At 40.7% G+C, this 19,412-nt stretch overlaps 1 protein-coding gene across 2 annotated transcripts in view; it reads right to left on the bottom strand.

Moving 5' to 3' along the window:
• Hook3 (hook microtubule tethering protein 3) overlaps positions 1–19,308 on the bottom strand; it is a 95,345-nt gene extending 76,037 nt beyond the window's left edge. For both annotated transcript variants that reach the window (XR_015048674.1, XM_021170331.3), the window contains exons 1-3: positions 19,023–19,308; positions 10,932–11,017; positions 146–218 (exon numbers count right to left, since the gene is read on the bottom strand). Coding sequence is in view for 1 of the 2 variants with exons in the window: in XM_021170331.3 (XP_021025990.1) it covers positions 146–218; positions 10,932–11,017; positions 19,023–19,079 (216 nt within the window). In the remaining variant the exon portion in view is untranslated. The remainder of the gene's footprint in view (positions 1–145; positions 219–10,931; positions 11,018–19,022) is intronic.
• Between the last annotated feature and the right edge of the window lie 104 nt (positions 19,309–19,412).

Genomic DNA, 19,412 nt, shown 5'->3' with positions numbered 1-19,412 from the left:
ATTATTAATCTTCAATTCCAGATTATTTTACTAGAGGATACCTAAATAAGCTTCTAATCTCACTGAAAATATCAGATCTTTAAAAAGTATTTTATACAGCACAAATATTTGAAGATTTAACAGGTGTAAAAACAAAAAGAAATACCTTTAACCTCCAATTGTCTCCTACTTCAGTTTTGATTCTGTTTAGCCAATTATCATCGAAATATGCAGGATCTCTGCAAGTAAAGAAAAGCTGGATTAAGATCATGCAGCCCTCATACTTACAAAACCACCCAGTGCCATCATTTAAGTGATCCATACAAACATGTGTGTCACATACCAGCCATTAAATGACCCACAGGTAACTGCGCAGTTTCTAAAATCGGTTCCATTAGTCTTGGTAATAAACTACAGTTTATTTGTAGTACAGGTATAGTACATATATAAGGTGTACTACAAAATAGGGATATTATCTTAAAAGCACTAAAAGGCAAAATGGTAATATGTAGTTAACTTATTCTAAAAGTGAGTTACAGTTGAATATACAAAACTAGAACTGTTGATGGACTAAAACTATCCCAAACCAGTCAAAACCAATGATACACTTTTTAAAAAGATATACTGTCACAACAAAGTCAGAATGAGATTATATGGACAAATACAGCCAAACAAAGGGAGACCCTAAATGTATACATCCTCATTTTTCTTAGGAAATTCTCCAACCAACCAGCCAACCAACCAACGAAACCAACAAGCAAGCAAGCAAGCCTACTCAAACTTCCCAAACTCAGCATGAGTATCACTGTAAGGTTTGCTTGAATAAGTTCACATATTTATTAATTCATTTATAAATATACTGCAGAGTACAGTACTGACAGAGCTGCACGACCATCACCATCGTGTCAGATTCTCTGCATCTCCATAGAATAGGAACCTTAGGTGATGGAGATGGTTCGGTGGGTCAAAGCATCTGTTGTATGATGGCCAGCACCCAAATAAAAGCCAGGAGCAGAGGGATGTGTCTAATCCAAGCCTTGAGGGAGCAGAGTACACAGGAGGGGGGAGGGGTTGGGAGTGGTGGAGACAGGTGGATCTCTTGATAGAAACAGTGAACTCCAGATTTTAAAATATGAGTTCTCAAAAAAATCAAGGTGTGAAAGTGGCGTCCACGTGTATAAACATAGGGCAAGAGCACCCACATATACAAGACAAAGACAAAAATAAGGTAATAAGCCATGTATTTATTAGCCAACCTTCTCATTTCTTTATTTTTCCACCCCTGGAAGTTACTAATCTAACTTCTTTGTTTTTGCCCTGAACATTTTAGTAAACTCTATGTGAACAAAATAATAAACCATATGACTGACCATTTACATCTGACTTCTCTCTCAGTAAGAGGAGTTTAAGGTTTTTCTATAATGTAGCATGTACTGGGGCTTGCCTTCTTTATTGGGATATATCCAAGAACCACAGAACATTCCAGTCCCGTGAATGCACAATACTGTATGGCCTACTTTGTGTTTGCACAAGATGCATTTCTCACAAACAACTCATAAGTGACTACCACACTATGTTAATCAATTCATCAGCTGATGAATAATTTGGATTGTTTTACTTTTGAGCTATTATAATGATGCTTAATAGTCATTTATCAGCTTCTGAATGGACATGTTCATTTGGGATAAGATTGCTGGGTCACACAATTCTGCTTAATATAAAACTTGCCTGTGGTGGTTCATTCCTGTAACCTTAGCTTTCTTTTTACTTTAAAAATTGTGTGTGTATACACGAGTGTGTGTGCAGTTGCTCATGGAAACCAGAAGAGGGAACTGGGTCCTCAGGAGCTGGATACACATAGCCCAATATGGGTTTCAGAAACCAAAGTCTGGTCCTCCACAAGAAAGGTTTGTAAGTTTGATGAAGTTCAATTTATCTATCTTGTACTTGTGACATTTTTATCTAGGATGTGTCTGCCAAAATCACAAAGACTTACTGATTTTTCCCTTTTTGTAGTTTTAGCTCTTATAGTTAGGTCTCTGATTCATTTCTATGTAGTAGAAGAGAGATAACTTCATTGATTGGCATGTGGATATTCATACTCATCTATTTTTGTTTTAAGCTTAACTTAGTGTTTCCAGGCAAGGTTCTCTGCACCAAGAGAAACCAACTTAGGTAATTTGTTGCTGAAAGAAGAGACGTGTACTAGTACTAAAGAGCTGGCTGGACCTCACAGATATTGCAAGAAGATTCTGGACTGGTTTCTTTTACATTTTTCCTCCCATCGACACCATTTTCTCTTTGTGGACCAACCTCTTCCTGTTTCTCCCAATACAAAGGTAGAAATGGCTATCATTATGTTTTAAGTGCTTACAACTTCTAATTAAGACGGGCTATTATTGCCTCGTCATAATCCCCAGCAAGCTGAAATGGTCTAGCCAAAGTCTATTTTCATCCTTGATCCTATTACATGTGGTTAAAGGAGGGATGGCTGCAAGAAGGACACATCCATCACTGCGGGCAAAGCACTGAGCCTGCCAGGGATAGGTAAGCTCTCAGAGAGGTGGACTGCCAACAACTGGGCAGACATGTCCCTCCTGTCAGCACTCTCTCTGCTTCAAATCTTGTAGAAAACGAACAACACAAAGAAAACAAAGGGGATTTTACTACATTAGCAAAATATTATTATAAAGAACAATTCCAATGTTAAAAATATTAAATTTTATTTTTGACAGTTAAATCACCTGAAAGGCACAATTACTGGCAGTAAAATATTAATCTTTGCAATAATGTACAGACTGCTCAAAGTCATAGACACTGAACCACTAAGTCCTTTAAAAAATGTTTAAAAACACTGTATGGTTTAGATATTAAGTAGATTCCAAAAAGGTTGGTGTGAAGGCTTGGCCCAGAGTTTGAGGTACTATAAATAGGTAATTACATGATCAGGGTCTGAGTTCATCATGAATTATGAGGTATTAGGAAGGCTGATGGAGAATGCGGGTCACTGGATGCAAGTCTTTGAATGGTGTCTTTCATTTCTGAGCTCTTCTTTCTGTTTCCTGACATGCTTGCTCTGACATCAGCAACTTTGGTCACCCACATCCTCCTGCAGCCACAATACCTTTTCTCACCACAGAGTCATAGCAGGGGCAATAGACCATGAACTAAGACCTCTGAAAATGTGAGCCAAAGGAAGTCCTTCCCATTTTACTTTACTTATTTGTGCATTTATTGATCAGGTTTTCTTTTGCCCAGGCTGGCCTTAAACTTGCTATTTTGGAGCTTGAGGCTGGCTTTGAACTTCTGATCCTCCTGTTTCTGCCTCCTAAATCTTGCAGCTGTTCTGGGATTAAATACCCCGCCCCACCTCACCTCCTCCAGCTAGGTTAAACCCAGGGCCTTGTGCATACTGGGTAAGCACTTTACCACTGAGCTGTATTATATTTCAACCTCTCCTTCTTTAAAATAGTTTCTCTCAGGTATCTGTCACAGCCAGATAACCAATAAAAAGTTATCTTTAAAATTCTTAAGACTTGATACAGGTAAGAACTATCAGACTTAGAAATAAAGCAATTTCCCCAAGTTCAATCACAGTAAGTAGCAAAGTTGAGAACACACACTTTTGTTAAAAACAAATAAGCAGAACTCAACACATGATTCTAGCAATCATCTCAGTAAACTGGTACAAGTGGAAAAAAAGAAAACATCATTCATGGCAGCCTCTATTGAATTAGATCTTGGCACTTGTTAGTCACTGTTATACCACCCAGTACTTAACGTCTGCCACAGGACTTTCCCAATACATCTACGCAAGGCAGTTAGCATGTATTTAGTAAGCATCTAATCTACTACTTCAGCAGAATGTACCAAAATAGTCTGAACATCAGGCACAGCGGCACAAAGCTTTAACCACAGCATTTAGGAGGCAGAGGCTGGGGTAAAAGGAAGGTGAGTTTGGGGCCAGTCTGGGTTACAGAGTAAATTTCAGGTAAATCTGAGCCATATAGCAAGATCCTGTCTCAAAACAGAATATTCACCTGCACCTTTCTTACTGTTTTTTCCCCAATACAGCTTTTCCTAGCAATATACTTTAACTCTATATGCATGTCTCTAGCTGTGACTTTTGTTTAAGCAGTTTGTAATTCCAGAGAATTTCTAAACATTCCTAATTAATGGTCTTAGGCTAGAATCACACAGCATAAGGGCAATTTCCTCACAACTCCTTAAAAGATTATGGCTTTGCATTGATAGGTAAATAACAACTACATCTTATTAGGAATATTTTTCACAAATAACAAATGATCCGCCTATGCTCTAACACCTGTTAAAAACCAGCTCGTTAACCAGCAGTACAGGTATTTACTTGTGCTTACACCTGTAACAACTCAGATAAGGAAAATCACATTAGCTTTGATCCTTAACATAATTCCAAAAATACACTGTTTTCTTACAGTAAACTGCTTTCTACAACAACAAAAAAATTAAATTTTATTTCTACTGCTCATATTTTTAAGTAATGTAACATTCTTTATAAATGCTTACACATTAATATAGGCTCCAACATGAATGTAGAGTCTCTTCTTTAAGATGTTTTTGTTTATTTTTTGAGACAGGGTCTCGCTATGTAGCCATGGCTGATCTCTAAAACTCAGAGATCCCTTGCTTCTGTCTCCAGAGTACTGGGACTAAAGGTGTATGCCACGATGCTCAGTTCAGTTAGGATGACATTTTCATTAGCAAACTTTTAGGGTTTTTGTTGTTGTTGTTTGTTTGTTCGTTTGTTTGTTTAAATCCTCGGTGCTGGATAAAATTTTTTATTAGACCTGGTCTAGTCTGGACTAAGCTTATACTAGGCTCAGCTAGAACAAACCAAATCTAGTCACACATCAGTTAGCCAGAAAGAGCTCTGTTGGAGATCCGAGGGGAACTATGTGTACAGATGAGCTACTGGAGCAGATAAAATGATGTGAAAATTTCTTGCTACTGAAACTTAGCAACTTCCTGAAACCTGCTTTCATAAGGTCCTAAAGAAACTGTATTTGCTTTTTACAGTTTTCTAGTGCTCTTTACCTTGGGAGTCCCTGAGACCGTGGGCCTGGCTATATTGAAGGGTATCTGTCTTGTAAAACAGTAGTTAGCAGTGATACTTTTGCATTTTATTTCAACTCCACTTACAAGTTTTCTCTTCTAATTCTCAAAATGACCATTTCTCTCAAGTGGTTTAATGTGTACAAAAAAAAAAAAAAAAAAAGAGGAATTACTATGATAGTCCATTGCTATTACCTAATGCTGAGTTTTCGCAAAAACAAACAAAAACCCCCCAAAAAACCCCAAAACCCCAAACCAACTAAACAAACGAAAAACAAAAATAAGAACACTTCCATATAATTAAACTGCTTCAGACTAGAGAATTAAGAGCAAAGCACTCCTCTGTGTTCAATTCTGTAATAGGTGCCATGTAGGATGGAAGTTCTGAAGCTCAGTTCTTTACGCTTCCTTACATAACACTGCTCGTATTCACTAAAATGGCTCGTAGCTTTGGCATATCTATGAATGACACAGATTACACTAAAACCATGCTGATTGGGGGGGGCGCTTTGTAGGAGTTCTTTCTTAAATTATTCCAGTATAACAGGCATGAAATGGAATAATTAAACTTCGGTCTTTCTTAGGAAGAGTTTCTAATCATAAGTGTTCGATGTGGAAAAACTTAAAAAGCCCGTGTGGTGGTTTGAATGAGAAGGACTCCCATAGGCTCATATATCTGAGTGCTTAGTTCCAGCTGGAGGGACTGTTTGGGAGGGACTAGGGGGCGTGGCTTTGTTGGAGGAGTGTGTCACTAGAGGCTTTGAGGCTTTGTCATGCCCAGTCTCTCTCACTCTGCCTCCTACTTGCAGACAAGATTTAAGCTCCCAGCTATTGCTCCAGAGCCAGGTGCCTGCCATCATGCTCCCCACCATGATGGCCATGGACACACCTATGAAACTGTAGCCAGTCCCCAATTACATGCTTTATTTTATAAACAGCGTTAGCCATGGTGTGTCTTCACAGAAACAGAGAAGTAACTAAGACAGCTCTGTGCAAATTATTATACAGTAAATTATTAGTATTCAGAAGTAATTGGAAAGCTTAAATGGTGGTGGGATGGCTCAAAAGGTAAAAGATAACTGCTGTGCAAACCTGATGACTTCAACTTGATCCTGGCTTCTAAAACTGTCCTCTGATTTCACATGCACACTGTGGTATGACTGCACACAAGAGGACATACACATGCACACACACAAATAATAAATAAAATAATTAAAAGTATTTTTAAAAGGCAACCTCATTTCCTGGTGACCTCAACAAGGAACATCTCCAAGTCAGTATCTACATAAAGCTATCTGATGATGCAGATTACAAGTAACAACTACACAGAGTGCCAGTGCCAATGCAACACAGCAATTAAGAAGCCTACATAACTACTCTTTGCTAGCCTGTCTAACTAAATTACTCATTGGCCAGTAAAACAAACCTTTAACCAGGTGTTTTAGCAAGACCTGTGGGCTCCTTCAACAGGTGTAAGTCAGAAAGCCCAGTCTAGAAAATACAGACATATTTTATTTTGTTTAATTTAAATGAAAGTCTACAATACTTTCTTTTGAGGCTGTCTTTACTGGAATCCATGAAAAATAATTTCTGATTTGAATAGAACTGGAAAACAACATTTTGATGCTGAAATAATCACTTAGGCAAGCTGGGCAGAGCTAAGCATCTAGACTTGGTGTTCTGGTGCTGTGTGCCCTGGAAAAACAACAAAATGGAATGTCTCCTTGCTGAACTAGTTCTTAGAATGCCAAACAACAAAACAGCTTCCACTTTGGCAGTCGTAGGGTAGCATTAGAGATTTTCATAAGGAAGATGTGGGCGTGTGAAGTGCCAAAGAAAACACAACATGTTACTACTGTACTAGCAGCTGAGGACAGGTAAGACTTTCTGGTATTGTCTTTAAACAAACCAATGTTAACACAAAGTTGAAAAGTTGCATTTTAAGTATGATCATGTAATACACTCATAACTAAATTATTATACTGGAAGTGTTTTTATGTTATAAAGGCTTAATTTTACTTAAGACAGTTATTTAATATATTTTTTAACACTTTAACAAATGTGGTCGGGCCAGGGAGTTGGCTCAGTGGGTACAAGCATTTGCTGTGGAAGCCTAACAGTCTCAGTTCAAGCTGAAGGAGAGAGCAGACTCCCAAACTGCTCTCCGAGCTCCACATATGCACCATGGCATAGATGTGGCATGAAATGCATGTGTACACATACACACACTAAGAAAGAATTATTAAAAACGTAGAGATATATACAGTTGTTAGTTTATTAATATCACAGAAGTATCTTCATTCTGGGGAACAATGAATTTATTAGAATAGCAGAGTTTCTAATTTAAAGTAAAATTTTGTTGAAAAAATTTTAAAAAGACAAACAGAGCTGGTGAATAGAGCGCTTCCTGCTTTATCAGAGGGTCAGAACTTGCATCCTAGCATCCACATAAGGTGGATAGAGTTAAACCTGTAACTCCAGCTCCAAAGGGCCTGGCACCTGCTTCTAGCTTCCTTTGGTACCCATATATACATGGACATGAATAAGTAAAATAAAACTTAAAAAAAGAAACAATAACAAATTGCTGGTGAGGGTGTGGACAAATGGCACCTTATACATTGCTGCTGGGCAAACTAGCACAGTCACTGTTAAAATCAGCACACAGGTTTCTCAAAACACTAAAAATAGATCTCCATATGACCATCTGTACTTCTCTAGGGATTTACCCAAAGAACCCATCAACATAGCACAGAGTAATTCTACATCAATGTTTATTACAGCACTATTCAAGCAGCTAAGTTATAGATCCAACCTTGGGTAAAGAAAATGTATAATTTATAAATATATAAACTGGTTATTCAATGGTCAGCCCTGTAAACATATATACAAGTAGCATTAGATAAACTGAGCAAGTTATATTTATGAATGTAGATGTGTGTATACATCTATATATGAATATAACAACAGTAATGAAAAAGAACGCTATTAACTTGAAAGAGAAAGGAGGCAAATATGGGAGGGTTTGGAGGGAGGAAATGGAAGGGAGAAATGATGTAATTATATTATGACCTCAAAAAAAGAAAGAAAAAATTATACTTACACCATCTAACAAAAAGAAAGTGTGGTACATACATAATGGATTTATTTTTCAGCATAAAGAATAATGAAACCATATCATTTATAGAACAATAGATGCAACTGGAGGAAATGAGTTAAGTCAGCATCAGAAGGACAAATATTGTATGTTTCCATTCTTTGCTTCCTAAACTTTACACTGATACATAAAATCATGTTTATAGAGATATGGCAGCAAAAGCAAACCCATCTAGGGGAGTAGTGGGAGGGGAGACGGGTGAGAAATTAGAGGGCAGGAAGGTAGAAGGGATGAAATATGTTCACCCCTATGTATATACACTACACTGTCATGGACAAAGAATATACACAATGAAAATTTAAAAAAAGATCAAATGTGAAAGGAACTGAAATTTAGATCAGGGCAATGTATAACTGTTCCTAGGCACATGCATGTAGGCACACCAAGAATCACAGGTCCTGCCAGGTGTGGCGCACACCTTTAGTTTCAGCACTCAGGACACAGAGGCTGATAGATCTGTGAGTTCAAGGCAAGCCTGGCTCACATAGTGAATTCCAGGACAGTCAGGGCTAAGTACCAAAACCCCGTCTCAAACAAAATGAAATGAACAAGCAAACAAATTACAAGTCTGACGGTGTAAGTCATCAACTCTAACTCTTACTGTCTCCTAAGAAATGCTATCCTTTTAAGGGAGCTAGGGGCAGAGTTGTTCAGGTCTCAAATAAACCTTTGTGAGTTCCATTAAATAAAAAAAGTGTACCCAGGGCCTGAAAACAGATGCATGCATGCATTCATGCATGCTGCATTATAGAAGAAAGTAAAAACTATAGTTTTCAAACACGTATTCACGTTCTCAACACACGAAGAGGGTTCTTTCAAACATTTTAGTGACTTCTCTCATGCATGACTCATATAAACTCATGGAAGGTAGTAATATAAGGAATTCATTTAAAAATGATACTGATTTTCAGTAGAACCTGAAAAAAATCCCATGGAGTCATATATAAATCTTTTAATATCAGCTCACAAGAAGTCGGGGCTTCAAATTTATAAAACCATCTAAAAATCATGCTGAACCCAATTCACATATAATGCTTTAAATAAAAAATGTCCTGGACCAGGCATGTTGGGGCACATCTCTATTCGCAGCAATCAAGAAGCAGAGACAAGGCAAAACTCTGAAAATTCAAGGCAACCTGGTCTACATAGCAAGTTCCGGACCAGCCAGGGCTACACAATGAGACTTTATAATGTGGGTTTTTGTTTGTTTGTTTGTTTGTTTTGTTTCTTTGAGACAAGGTTTCTCTGTATAGCCCTGGCTGTCCTGGAACTCACTTTGTAGACCAGGCTGGCCTCGAACTCAGAAATCCGCCTGCCTCTGCCTCCCAAATGCTGTGATTAAGGGCGTGTGCCTCCACCACCCGGCAAGACTTTATCTTAAAAAATAAAGAAACCCTAAGTCAAAAGTTGGGTAGTGAGCTTTATAGCATTATGTTTTCAAAGTATTTAGTTAAAAATAATCAAATATGTTGCATATATCTTACATAAAGATTTCATTCTTTTAGACACGAGCACATACAACTACATATTGAATCAGAAAGTTATTGATATCTGACCTCTTTGAAACTGCAAAGAATCATAATTTCATACAGTTCAATAAAACAAAAACAAACAAGCATTTTCTTCGTTGCTAGGATGCAGAAGAGAAAAACAAGCTTCCTGGCTCTTCATAAAACTTAACAAACTTGGACTGTGTGTTTCCAGGGACAGAGGTGGTCAAAAGCAAATAACCAAGTAACATATATAAGATTCTACCTGGTACAAAGAATAACTCAAAAAGTGAAGGGACAGAGGCTATAGGACAATTGCTATACCACAGTGGTGGTCAGAGATCTCAGTGCTGAGATTACAATGGTATTCTACAAGAGACAGTACTCTGTTGGTCCTACCATGACAAAATCTGGTCATCAACCTAAGTTAGCATAACAACCGCTGCCCCAACTAAACTTGCATCCAGTCTATACTAAGTAAGTACATGCCATCAAAATCCCCACAGTGTTCTCATTTCACATGCAACCCAAGTTTATGAAAACACTTTGGTGTAGTTTATATCTGAAAGAGTCCCCAAAGATGCGTATAAAGTTTTGGTCCTGCTGTGACTGCTGAGAGACAGGAGACCCTTTATGAAGAAAGGCCTACTTGAGAGGAAGCAAGATTACCGAGGGCTCGCTCACCTTAAAGAAACTTAAGAGCCTCTAAAAACCACCCCGTTTTGCTTCTTCTCCTTTGTAAATTTCCTTTCTTTCATCCTATGAGTGTTTTGCTTGAATATATGTATGTGTACCATGTGCATGCCTGGTGCCTGGGAGACCAGAAGAGGGCACTGGATCCCTCTGAGCTGGCGTTATCAATGGCTGTGAGCCACTAGCCAGGAGCTAGGAACCAAGCCTGGGTCCTCTGTAAGAGCCACAAGTGCTCTTAACCACTGACTCATCTCTGCAGCCTGATTTGCGTTGCAGGGAGGTTGCTTCTTCTACCAGTGCTCCCACACAGTGCTGCCTTGTCAGAGACCCAAGAGGATTGGGACAGATGACCAAAAGCTGAAATGCCCCAACTGTAACCAAAACAAAGCTTTCTTTCATAGAAATTGGTTATCTCATTTTATCAGTGATAGAAAACTAACTCTCACACTAACACTTTTAATCCTTTCAGTCTAAGAAAGACTTACACGTAAGACCATATATAAAGACAAACAATTTATTCTTACATCTTCTGAAGAACCTGGGACATTACAACGCCATTCGTTAAATCTTCCACGGTCTGGCATGGTGTATCCACATGAAAGGTCTGGATCTGAAGGAAGAAAAGATCTAATGGTTAACTAATAACTATATTAAGATTTTTACATTTGTATGATTGTCTCATCTTGGGGATTGAAAACAAATTTAAAAGATAATCATAAATTTCTCCCCATAAAGGTAAAAGAGAAATCGTGGTAGACATTGGCTGACTTCTCATCGTATTACTCACAGATGATGGCCTAAGACCAGATGGTCCCTCAGTGCCTCTACCAGTGATAACTGACTCAAGAATAAAATAGGCAAGGACAGTATGGACCAAAGAGATATTTGTCGGAGAGCAGAATCAATTTCTTAATAATGTGAAAGTTATTTGTGTTGTAGCACTTACTACAGCAGCCATTACTTGAGAAACTAGTTTATCATTTTATTATTATTGTGTGAGTGCAGGATGTTTGCGTCACTGTATGCATGTGGAGGTTAGTGTAGGAGTTGGTTCTCTCCTTCTACCATGTAGGTCCAAGGGACATCACAAGACTTGGTGACAGGCACCTTTATTGACTGAGCCACCCCACCAGGCCAGAAGTAGGTCTTAAGAGCTATGTAGTGGGCAATGGAAGAAAGAGGAGGAACACAAAGAACTAAGTCTCTGAGATAAGCGTTAACCACTGAACTTACAAATATGAAATATCCTATTATGCAGAATAAATGTATTACTTATGCCAAGCCAGGTTGAGATTTCTGGTACTCAAGGGCAAACATCTTTACATGGATATAGATTTCACATCATCAAATTGTCATCATTATGTTGGATATTCACATATATACTGAATCACATCTTAACTTCAAATATACACTGAATCACAACCAACTCTGTATTAGTTATGAGGCACTTAAGAAATGAACCTAAGCAGGGCTTAGGGGCACACACCTGTAATTCTATCACTTGGAAAGTGAAGGTAGAAGTTCAGTGGTTCAAGGCCACCTGAGACCAACAAAGGAAAAATTAAGGCAGCTTCCAGGGATAAGCAGTAGTCCAACCTGGATTTAAAGGAAAGGAAACCACTGAGGATAGACAGATGAAGGCTGTCCTGGTACAGAGCTGTTAATGTACTGTGTAAACACTGTAGGATGGATGGACCAAGATTGCAGCTGAGATGATGATATGTTGTAGGAATGAGAGGAAGCCTGGAATGGATAGGTGAAAACTATAGGAAGAAACGGAACAGAGAGGAATATAAAATATGTGAAAGACAGAACTAAAGGAAGAAGTTTTGTTATGCAAGACTCAATAAGCCACAATGGAATTTATCCTAAGAGTAACGGTACTTTGTAAGTAAAGGATTAAGCATGAAAGTGAGATCTGAAGTGCACAAAACCAACCTGGATGCAATCTGAAGGACACACTGGAGGGAAAGATGCAGGAAACCCTGCTGCGGCAGTCTGTAGCACTGGCAAGGCTCACCAAGATAGCAATGATGGAAACCCTTAGATACACCCAGGTGACCACCTATCTTTATTATTGGGTTGGGGGGAAAAAGCCAGATTAATGTATATATTCATTTTAAATTTTTTAAAAAAATATACATTGCCAAATAAATCATGAAGTAATATATTGTTATTAAAATGGATGAATATCTGCTTCTTTGTACCATACCATCCATAAAAGTCAGGGTCTCATGTAGCCCAGGCTACCCTCCAACTCATTATGTATCAGAGGTCATGGTGACTTTGAGCTCCTGATTCTCCTGCCTCTATTCCTAACAGCTGAGAAAATATCTATTAACAGTACAGTTATAACTTCCTATTTTTATACAGGACAGAGTCTTCTAGTTATTGAGCAGGCTGAGGTAAGAGGATTCTAAATTCAATGCCGGCCCTGACATACAGTGAGACTCCATGGGGTGGACATATAAGAAAATGAATAAAGGGCACAAATGAAACAAACGAGCATCAGCTCAGGTCTTGTACATGCTAGGTTAAAAACTCGACGACAGCCGGGCAGTGGTGGCACACACCTTTAATCCCAGCACTTGGAAGGCAGAGGCAGGCGGATTTCTGAGTTCGAGGCCAGCCTGGTCTACAGAGTGAGTTCCAAGACAGTCAGAGCTACACAGAGAAACCCTGTCTCGAAAAACCAAAACAAACAAACAAAACCAAAAGACAACTAAAAACAAAGAAACAAACAAACAAATAAACAACTCGACTACAGAGCTATACTGCCATCTCATTTAAAATTCTGACTTTTTTTTAATGTGGAGGAATGTTTTGCACAGATTTGATGTCTGTGCACTATGTGCATGCAGTGCTTTTAGAGGCCATCATATCTTCTAAAAATGGAGTCATAGACAGCTGTGAGCTGCAATATCGGTGCTCAGAGCTGAACCTGTGTCCTCTGGAAGAGCAGCCAGTACTCTTAACTGCTGAGCCATCTCTCCTGCCTTTTTACAATTTTCTGAAACAAGAGTCTTGCTAAGCTAGCTATCCTTGAACTCACTCTGTACTTTCTACAAACTTTCAACTTGCAATCCTCCTGCCTCAGCCTGGTCGCTGAGATTATAGATCTGTGCAAATAAATTAATCTCTGTTAATCTAGTTTAACAAATAATTCATATGTACTTAGGCACTAATTTTAGAACCTGGAGACCTTTACAGTACTGACAAAGTTAAGTAATCCAAGTTCTTTTCCCTTCTACGCCAAACTGGGAATGGAACTCGGCCTCATTCACGCAAGGCCAGTATTCTAGTATTGAGTTACATTCTTACTCAGGATTACAAAACTGCCTCTAGGGGCTGGAGAGATGGCTCAGCGGTTAAGAGCACTGACTGTTCTTCCAGAGGTCCTGAGTTCAATTCCCAGCATCCACATGGTGGCTCACAACCATCTGTAATGGGATCTGATGCCCTCTTCTGGTGTATCTTCAGAGAGCAATGGTGTACTCATATACATAAAATCAATAAATTAAATTAAATTAAAAAAAAAATGAAATTGCCTCTGGTCAGTCAGAAGAAACAACACAATAAAAGCAAATAGTTTCATGTCTTATTTTTATTTATCTAGACACAGAGTTTCATGTATCTGAGGATGGCCGGAAACTCACTATCAAAGACAAGGATGACCTTAAACTCCTTAATCCTCCTGCCCCCACCTCCTGACTGGGGGAATTAGAAATTATAGGTGTGCATCACCACATCTGGTTACACATTGCTAAAATAAGGCTTTGTGCAAGCTAGGCAAGTACTCTACAAACTGGGCTACATGCTTAGTCCACAGGAAAGGATTTTACAGAAGGGGTCATCTAACACTGCCCGCTGTGCTGTCGGCTGCAACCCGCACCCCTTGCTCTTAGGACTAACAGCTACATTTTCATTCTGATTTTTAAGACAGAGCTTCTAAACACTTATTTTCTGGTTTGAGCCCTTCAGGTGCATACGTACTTAGGAGAATTGAGAACACTGACCTCTATAAACTTATCGACCTATCAGGTCTGGGTTGTAACATTTCAGGATAGCAATACAATCAAATAGCAAGATAACTGCACTTAACTATGTTAAAGCACAGGATTAATTATGGTAAATCCTGAAGGATCACAATTTCTTCTTGTAATTTCAAGAAGCTCTGAGAACGCATTCTATCTTCTCCCCAGTCCAGCAGAAGCACTAGAAGAGTAAAGGGTGAGGTCACATAGAATCAGCAACTCTGGGGCAGTGGTTCTCTACTAGGAGTGATTTTGCTCCCTAGGAGAGTCTGGAATAGCAGGGTAAGTACTATTATTTTTGTAAAAAGAAGACAGCAATGCTTCTACTAAATCCCCTAAAATACACACAACAGTGCACCTAACAATTACAAAATTCAGTACAAAATATCAAATTGAGTAAGCTTAAAACCCTGCTCTAAAGCAATAGTTCTCAAATGTTGCCTTGAGGTTACTAACTACACACTGCCTGGGAGTATGTCAGATCCTGTCCCAGGCCTACAAACTCTAGCCTCAGGGCCTAGTAAACTGGTTTGCTAAAGGTTCCAGGTGATGTTGATCAATGAGTATGTATGAGAACCACCGCTGGAGCCAGCAACCACCAAGCTACTCAGACTTTCCCCAAGTGCTTTAAACCTTTGTACTTTAGAAATGTCTAGTCTTTCATAGAGGATCAAATCTGTTGGTAGGATGGAGTTAGGCAAAGGAGGGGAAGTGGAATGGAAGGGATTCTAAACACTAGTTGCATTCCACAGGCCCCCACATAAGTAATATGAAAATAAGGACACCTAAGAAGGCTTCTTCAGCGTTCCACAGAAGTGAGCCACAGCTACGATTCTTTTCCCACTAGTTTTAGGTCATCATCTGATAGCACTCTAGATTCTTCCTTTTTAAATATGTTTTAAAACTAAGTATATGTGTGTGAGTGTTTCACCTACATGTATGTGTGTGCATGCCTGGTACCATGGAGGTTAGACAGGGTACTAGATCATCTAGAACTGGGGCTGTAGATGGTTCTGAGCCACTATGTGGGTTCTAGGAACTAAATAAACCAAGGTCCCCTGCAAGGGCAACAGATCCTCTTAACTGTGGGAGCCACCTCTCCAGCCCCTCTAGATTCTTTCTCATGTTCCAGTTTCTTGGGTAACTGGTTGGAATTATATAGGTCAGTTGTACAGTTAAAGCTCAACGCCCCAGGTTTAATCCTCAGCACTGTTAAACAAATTGACTGCTAAGATCTGGGAGAATGCAATCATTTTATCATGACCCACACAGAGTTCAAGAAACTGGCTTGAGAAGTACTGCATTGGGTTACCCATCTTTGAGCTACTGTCATGGGGGGATCCCATGGGGCCATAAAAACAATACAGGCTGTTGTCACTGGAATTAAGACCCTATTGCTAAAGACACCACATTCCTAAGCTGTGTAAGACACAGACAAATCAAGCTGGTATTGACCTGGAAGTTTCATCCCCACTGGCTAGCTTTCATAGTGCAGGATGGTGCTATGTAGGCTGCTGGGAGAGAAAGTGAACAGTCTTACCCTGCTGTGAACCCTTCGACAAATGGATATATGACCACCGATGTAATAGTGGCATCAGTGTTTTGGGAGTATGCAATTGTTTTCTGATTGGATCTAAGGCCCACCCTACAAGACAGAACCATGCTTTGCGTTGTTAACTGGGCCAAGAAGACATGCTGGGTAGGTCATAGACCCTAGGAGAGAACCTACTAGTTCTTTGCTAGATGGACATAGTATCAAACTGCCTTCTAAATATCCACTTTTATACCCACTGAATAGCTCAGCTCCCAATCCCCCCAATAACCAGAGAAGCTTATTTCTCTAGTAGAGGGCAATTAATATGAAGACTCACAACTGGTCAGTACAGAGAATAAGAAACTGTGGAGTGTGTTCAACGCTAATGGCACATCTATATCACAACCCTTTCTCTTAAGACTCAAGAGAGCACTGCAGAAGAGGGGGCAGAAAGACTCTAAGAACCAGAAGGTGTGGAGTGCTGCACATAAGTGTTTTCTGGATACGACAGGGATGGTGTATGTAAGAATCCACAGTGGGCTATGCTGAGGCTGTATGCCCAGGATCTGCAGAAGATCAAGTCAGCCAAAATTCTAGAATGAATGGAGAAGAGGCCATTTCGCTGAGAAGCTACTGGAGGCTGGAGGCGTCAGTCTGTTTTCTTCTGGGGGGCAGTCCCTAGTAGGTTATCCCTGCTCCAGAAGACGGATCTACCCGCATAAATACTGGCAACACTAAACGGATTCAATAGGTTAAAAAGAAAAAAAGAAAGAGAGTGTATGAATTGGGAGGGACAAGTGGTATTGGAGAGGAGGAGGTAAGCCTGCCCAAACCACACACCCACACACGAAAGAAATTCTCAAATTAAAAAATAGAGCCCAAATAGAGAGAACTGAGTCCTCTAAGTTATTCAATGCCCTCCACAAAAGGGCTGTGTGTGCACATATCCATTTATGTGTGCATATATCCCCACACAAATAAATATTAAATTGTTTTAAAAATAAAATGATCATTGTTAAAAAGCAAACAGGCCGTTGGAATGGCTGAGCAGGTGAGGGTGCTTACACACCGATCTGGTGACTTGTGACCTGAGTTCATTGCTTGGAAAACATGGAGAGGGCATCAACTCCAAAAAGCTGACCACTGACCTTCATATGCATGTGCTGCCAACTGTGCCCATGTGCACACACCAGTTACACACGGGGGGGGGGGGGCGGGGATTTTTTTAAAAGGGGACTGACAGATGTAATGCCATAGGTTTTTGTGTTTTGTTCTGTTCACCCTATCAGGTAGGAATACATCTTTCTTCAGGGGGAAGGAAGAGGGGATAAGGTTTAATGTTTAAGCATATTCTGTTGGGCTAGCTTGTTATATACTGACAGGGTATGAAACATTTCCCATCCTTTCAAAAGCCTTCCGGTTTAAAGAATAATTTGAAACTTGGCTGAGGTGTAGCTCTGTCGTGTAACCTATCAACGTTCTCTATTTGAAGCATAGCAGTGAAGTCTAGCTTCAGGCTTGAAATTGGAACTTACAGAGTATGTTAACTATGCACTATTTCCAGTGATTTGAAATTACAAGAATGATCTAACACAAAACCAAACCATAAAGGTCTACATTGTATAAAGGCTGCTTCAAAGGGCACAATCAGATTCATGACATACCCAGTTTATAAAAAAAAAAAAAAAAAAAAAAAAACTTCAAGCTGGGTGTAGTGATGCAGGCAGACTGCTACAAATTCAAGATCATAGTTTGAGGTCAAAATGGGCCACATAGCAAGATCCTATCTCAAATGCACACATCTGTAGATTCTACTTTTCTTACATTTATTACAACCGACCTAAGTTAACAGTTCTCAAACTTCTCGGCAGTGTTCCTGCACAAAACAGTGATGGCTTCCTTCCAGAGATCCGAACCTCTAACCTAAGACACTGTTCAGTAGAATTTTTTGCTATTTGCATTTTACCTTTAAAGTGACTAAGACCAGGAGATGAACAGCTTAGTGCTAGAGCCTTCCCTCAAAATGCAGGAGGTCCAAATACCACCATCTCCCCCAATATGCAAACAAAATTAACATGTATCACAGTAGCCACTGTAAATGTATCTGGGTTCTTCTAAAAAGGACAACTAACATTTTTAGCAGTAAGTAAAATGTTCCTGGTTTATCCCATGGCTCTGCATATATGCCTGGACCCACCTCCAACCAGCATATGAAAACCAAAAACAAACACGGTTAACCGTCCAGCTAATGAAAAGGGCCGCTTAAGCCATGACTATTGACATTAAAATCCTGCATGTTTACTTGAAAATTCGATAACCTTAACCCTCATCAATTCCAAATTAGAATCTCATGGTGCTTTAGAAATGTGTTTCAGTTCCATTACGAAATCCCTTAATTTTTCCAGTTCAAAATTTTTATCCTTGGTTCCTTTTATAGGTACCATCACATCGTTTATAACAGTCAAAATGCATCTCGCGTTTTAAATGTTTTGCCTCTGAGTGATTCTTCATGTTTTGTCTATCCACCCTGCCAACGTACTATTTTCCAATGGGCAGGGCTTCATCCATCCCTCAAGGGGCTACACTCCATCCTGGCTGAATGCTACAACAAAGGCGAGCAGCATCGCTTAACTAGGGGGTCCCGACTGCCTCTACCAGGCGCCCAGGCAGAACCGACGCTTTGGATCACTGGGAGCTTGGGAGCGAAACGCCAGCGCCTCATCAAGGCAAACAGTCCTAATTACAGTGTCGCCTGCACCCCATCATTAGCCCCCACCGGGCAGGTTTTCTCTCGGACAGCAGCCAACATCTCAGGCCGGACAAGTTCCTCCTGGACCCTGGGCCCAGGCTGCCTGAGCCCGGCCGCTCCCTGCTGACCCTGACCCGGCCGCGGGTGTAGACGCGGCCGCACCGGCTCCTCAGCTCCGCCCGTCCCAAGCCCCGGATGTGACGGCAGGTCGCCCCGGGGCGCTCGCCCCCCGAGACGAGCACCGGTGTCCGCGAAAAGGTGGCGGAGTTTTCCCACCCGCCCGCTGCCCACCACGTACCCAAGTGAGCAGGCTCTCGCACAGCTCCACCCGCTCCACAGACTCCACGTTAAACATCTTCCTGGGGTGGCCGTAGCGTCTCCCTTCAACCAACCAGAAGCCGCGGCCGCTCGGCTCGGGGTTTGAGTCCGAAGGGGTCAGGCAGCAGACCGGGCGTCTGGCGGACCTTCTCTTCCGTCCGTCCGCTCCCGGGGCGCGGACGCTGGCAATCGCTCCGCACTGTCACCAACCCCTCCTTCCCTCGCTCGGGGCCGCGCGCTGCCTTGCGCGCACCCGGCGCCGCCAGCCCACGCCCTCTTGCGCGAGCGCCGCGCCGCGCCCCGCCGCGCCGCGTAGCGCGAGTCCCCCGGCCCGAGGACCACTGCGCACGCTCGCGCTCGCTCAGCCCCG

Source organism: Mus caroli, unplaced genomic scaffold (assembly GCF_978045245.1).
Source record: "Mus caroli unplaced genomic scaffold, Mus_caroli_1 scaffold_10, whole genome shotgun sequence".
NCBI lineage: Eukaryota > Metazoa > Chordata > Mammalia > Rodentia > Muridae > Mus > Mus caroli.
This window is presented reverse-complemented; position numbering and strand designations above follow the sequence as displayed.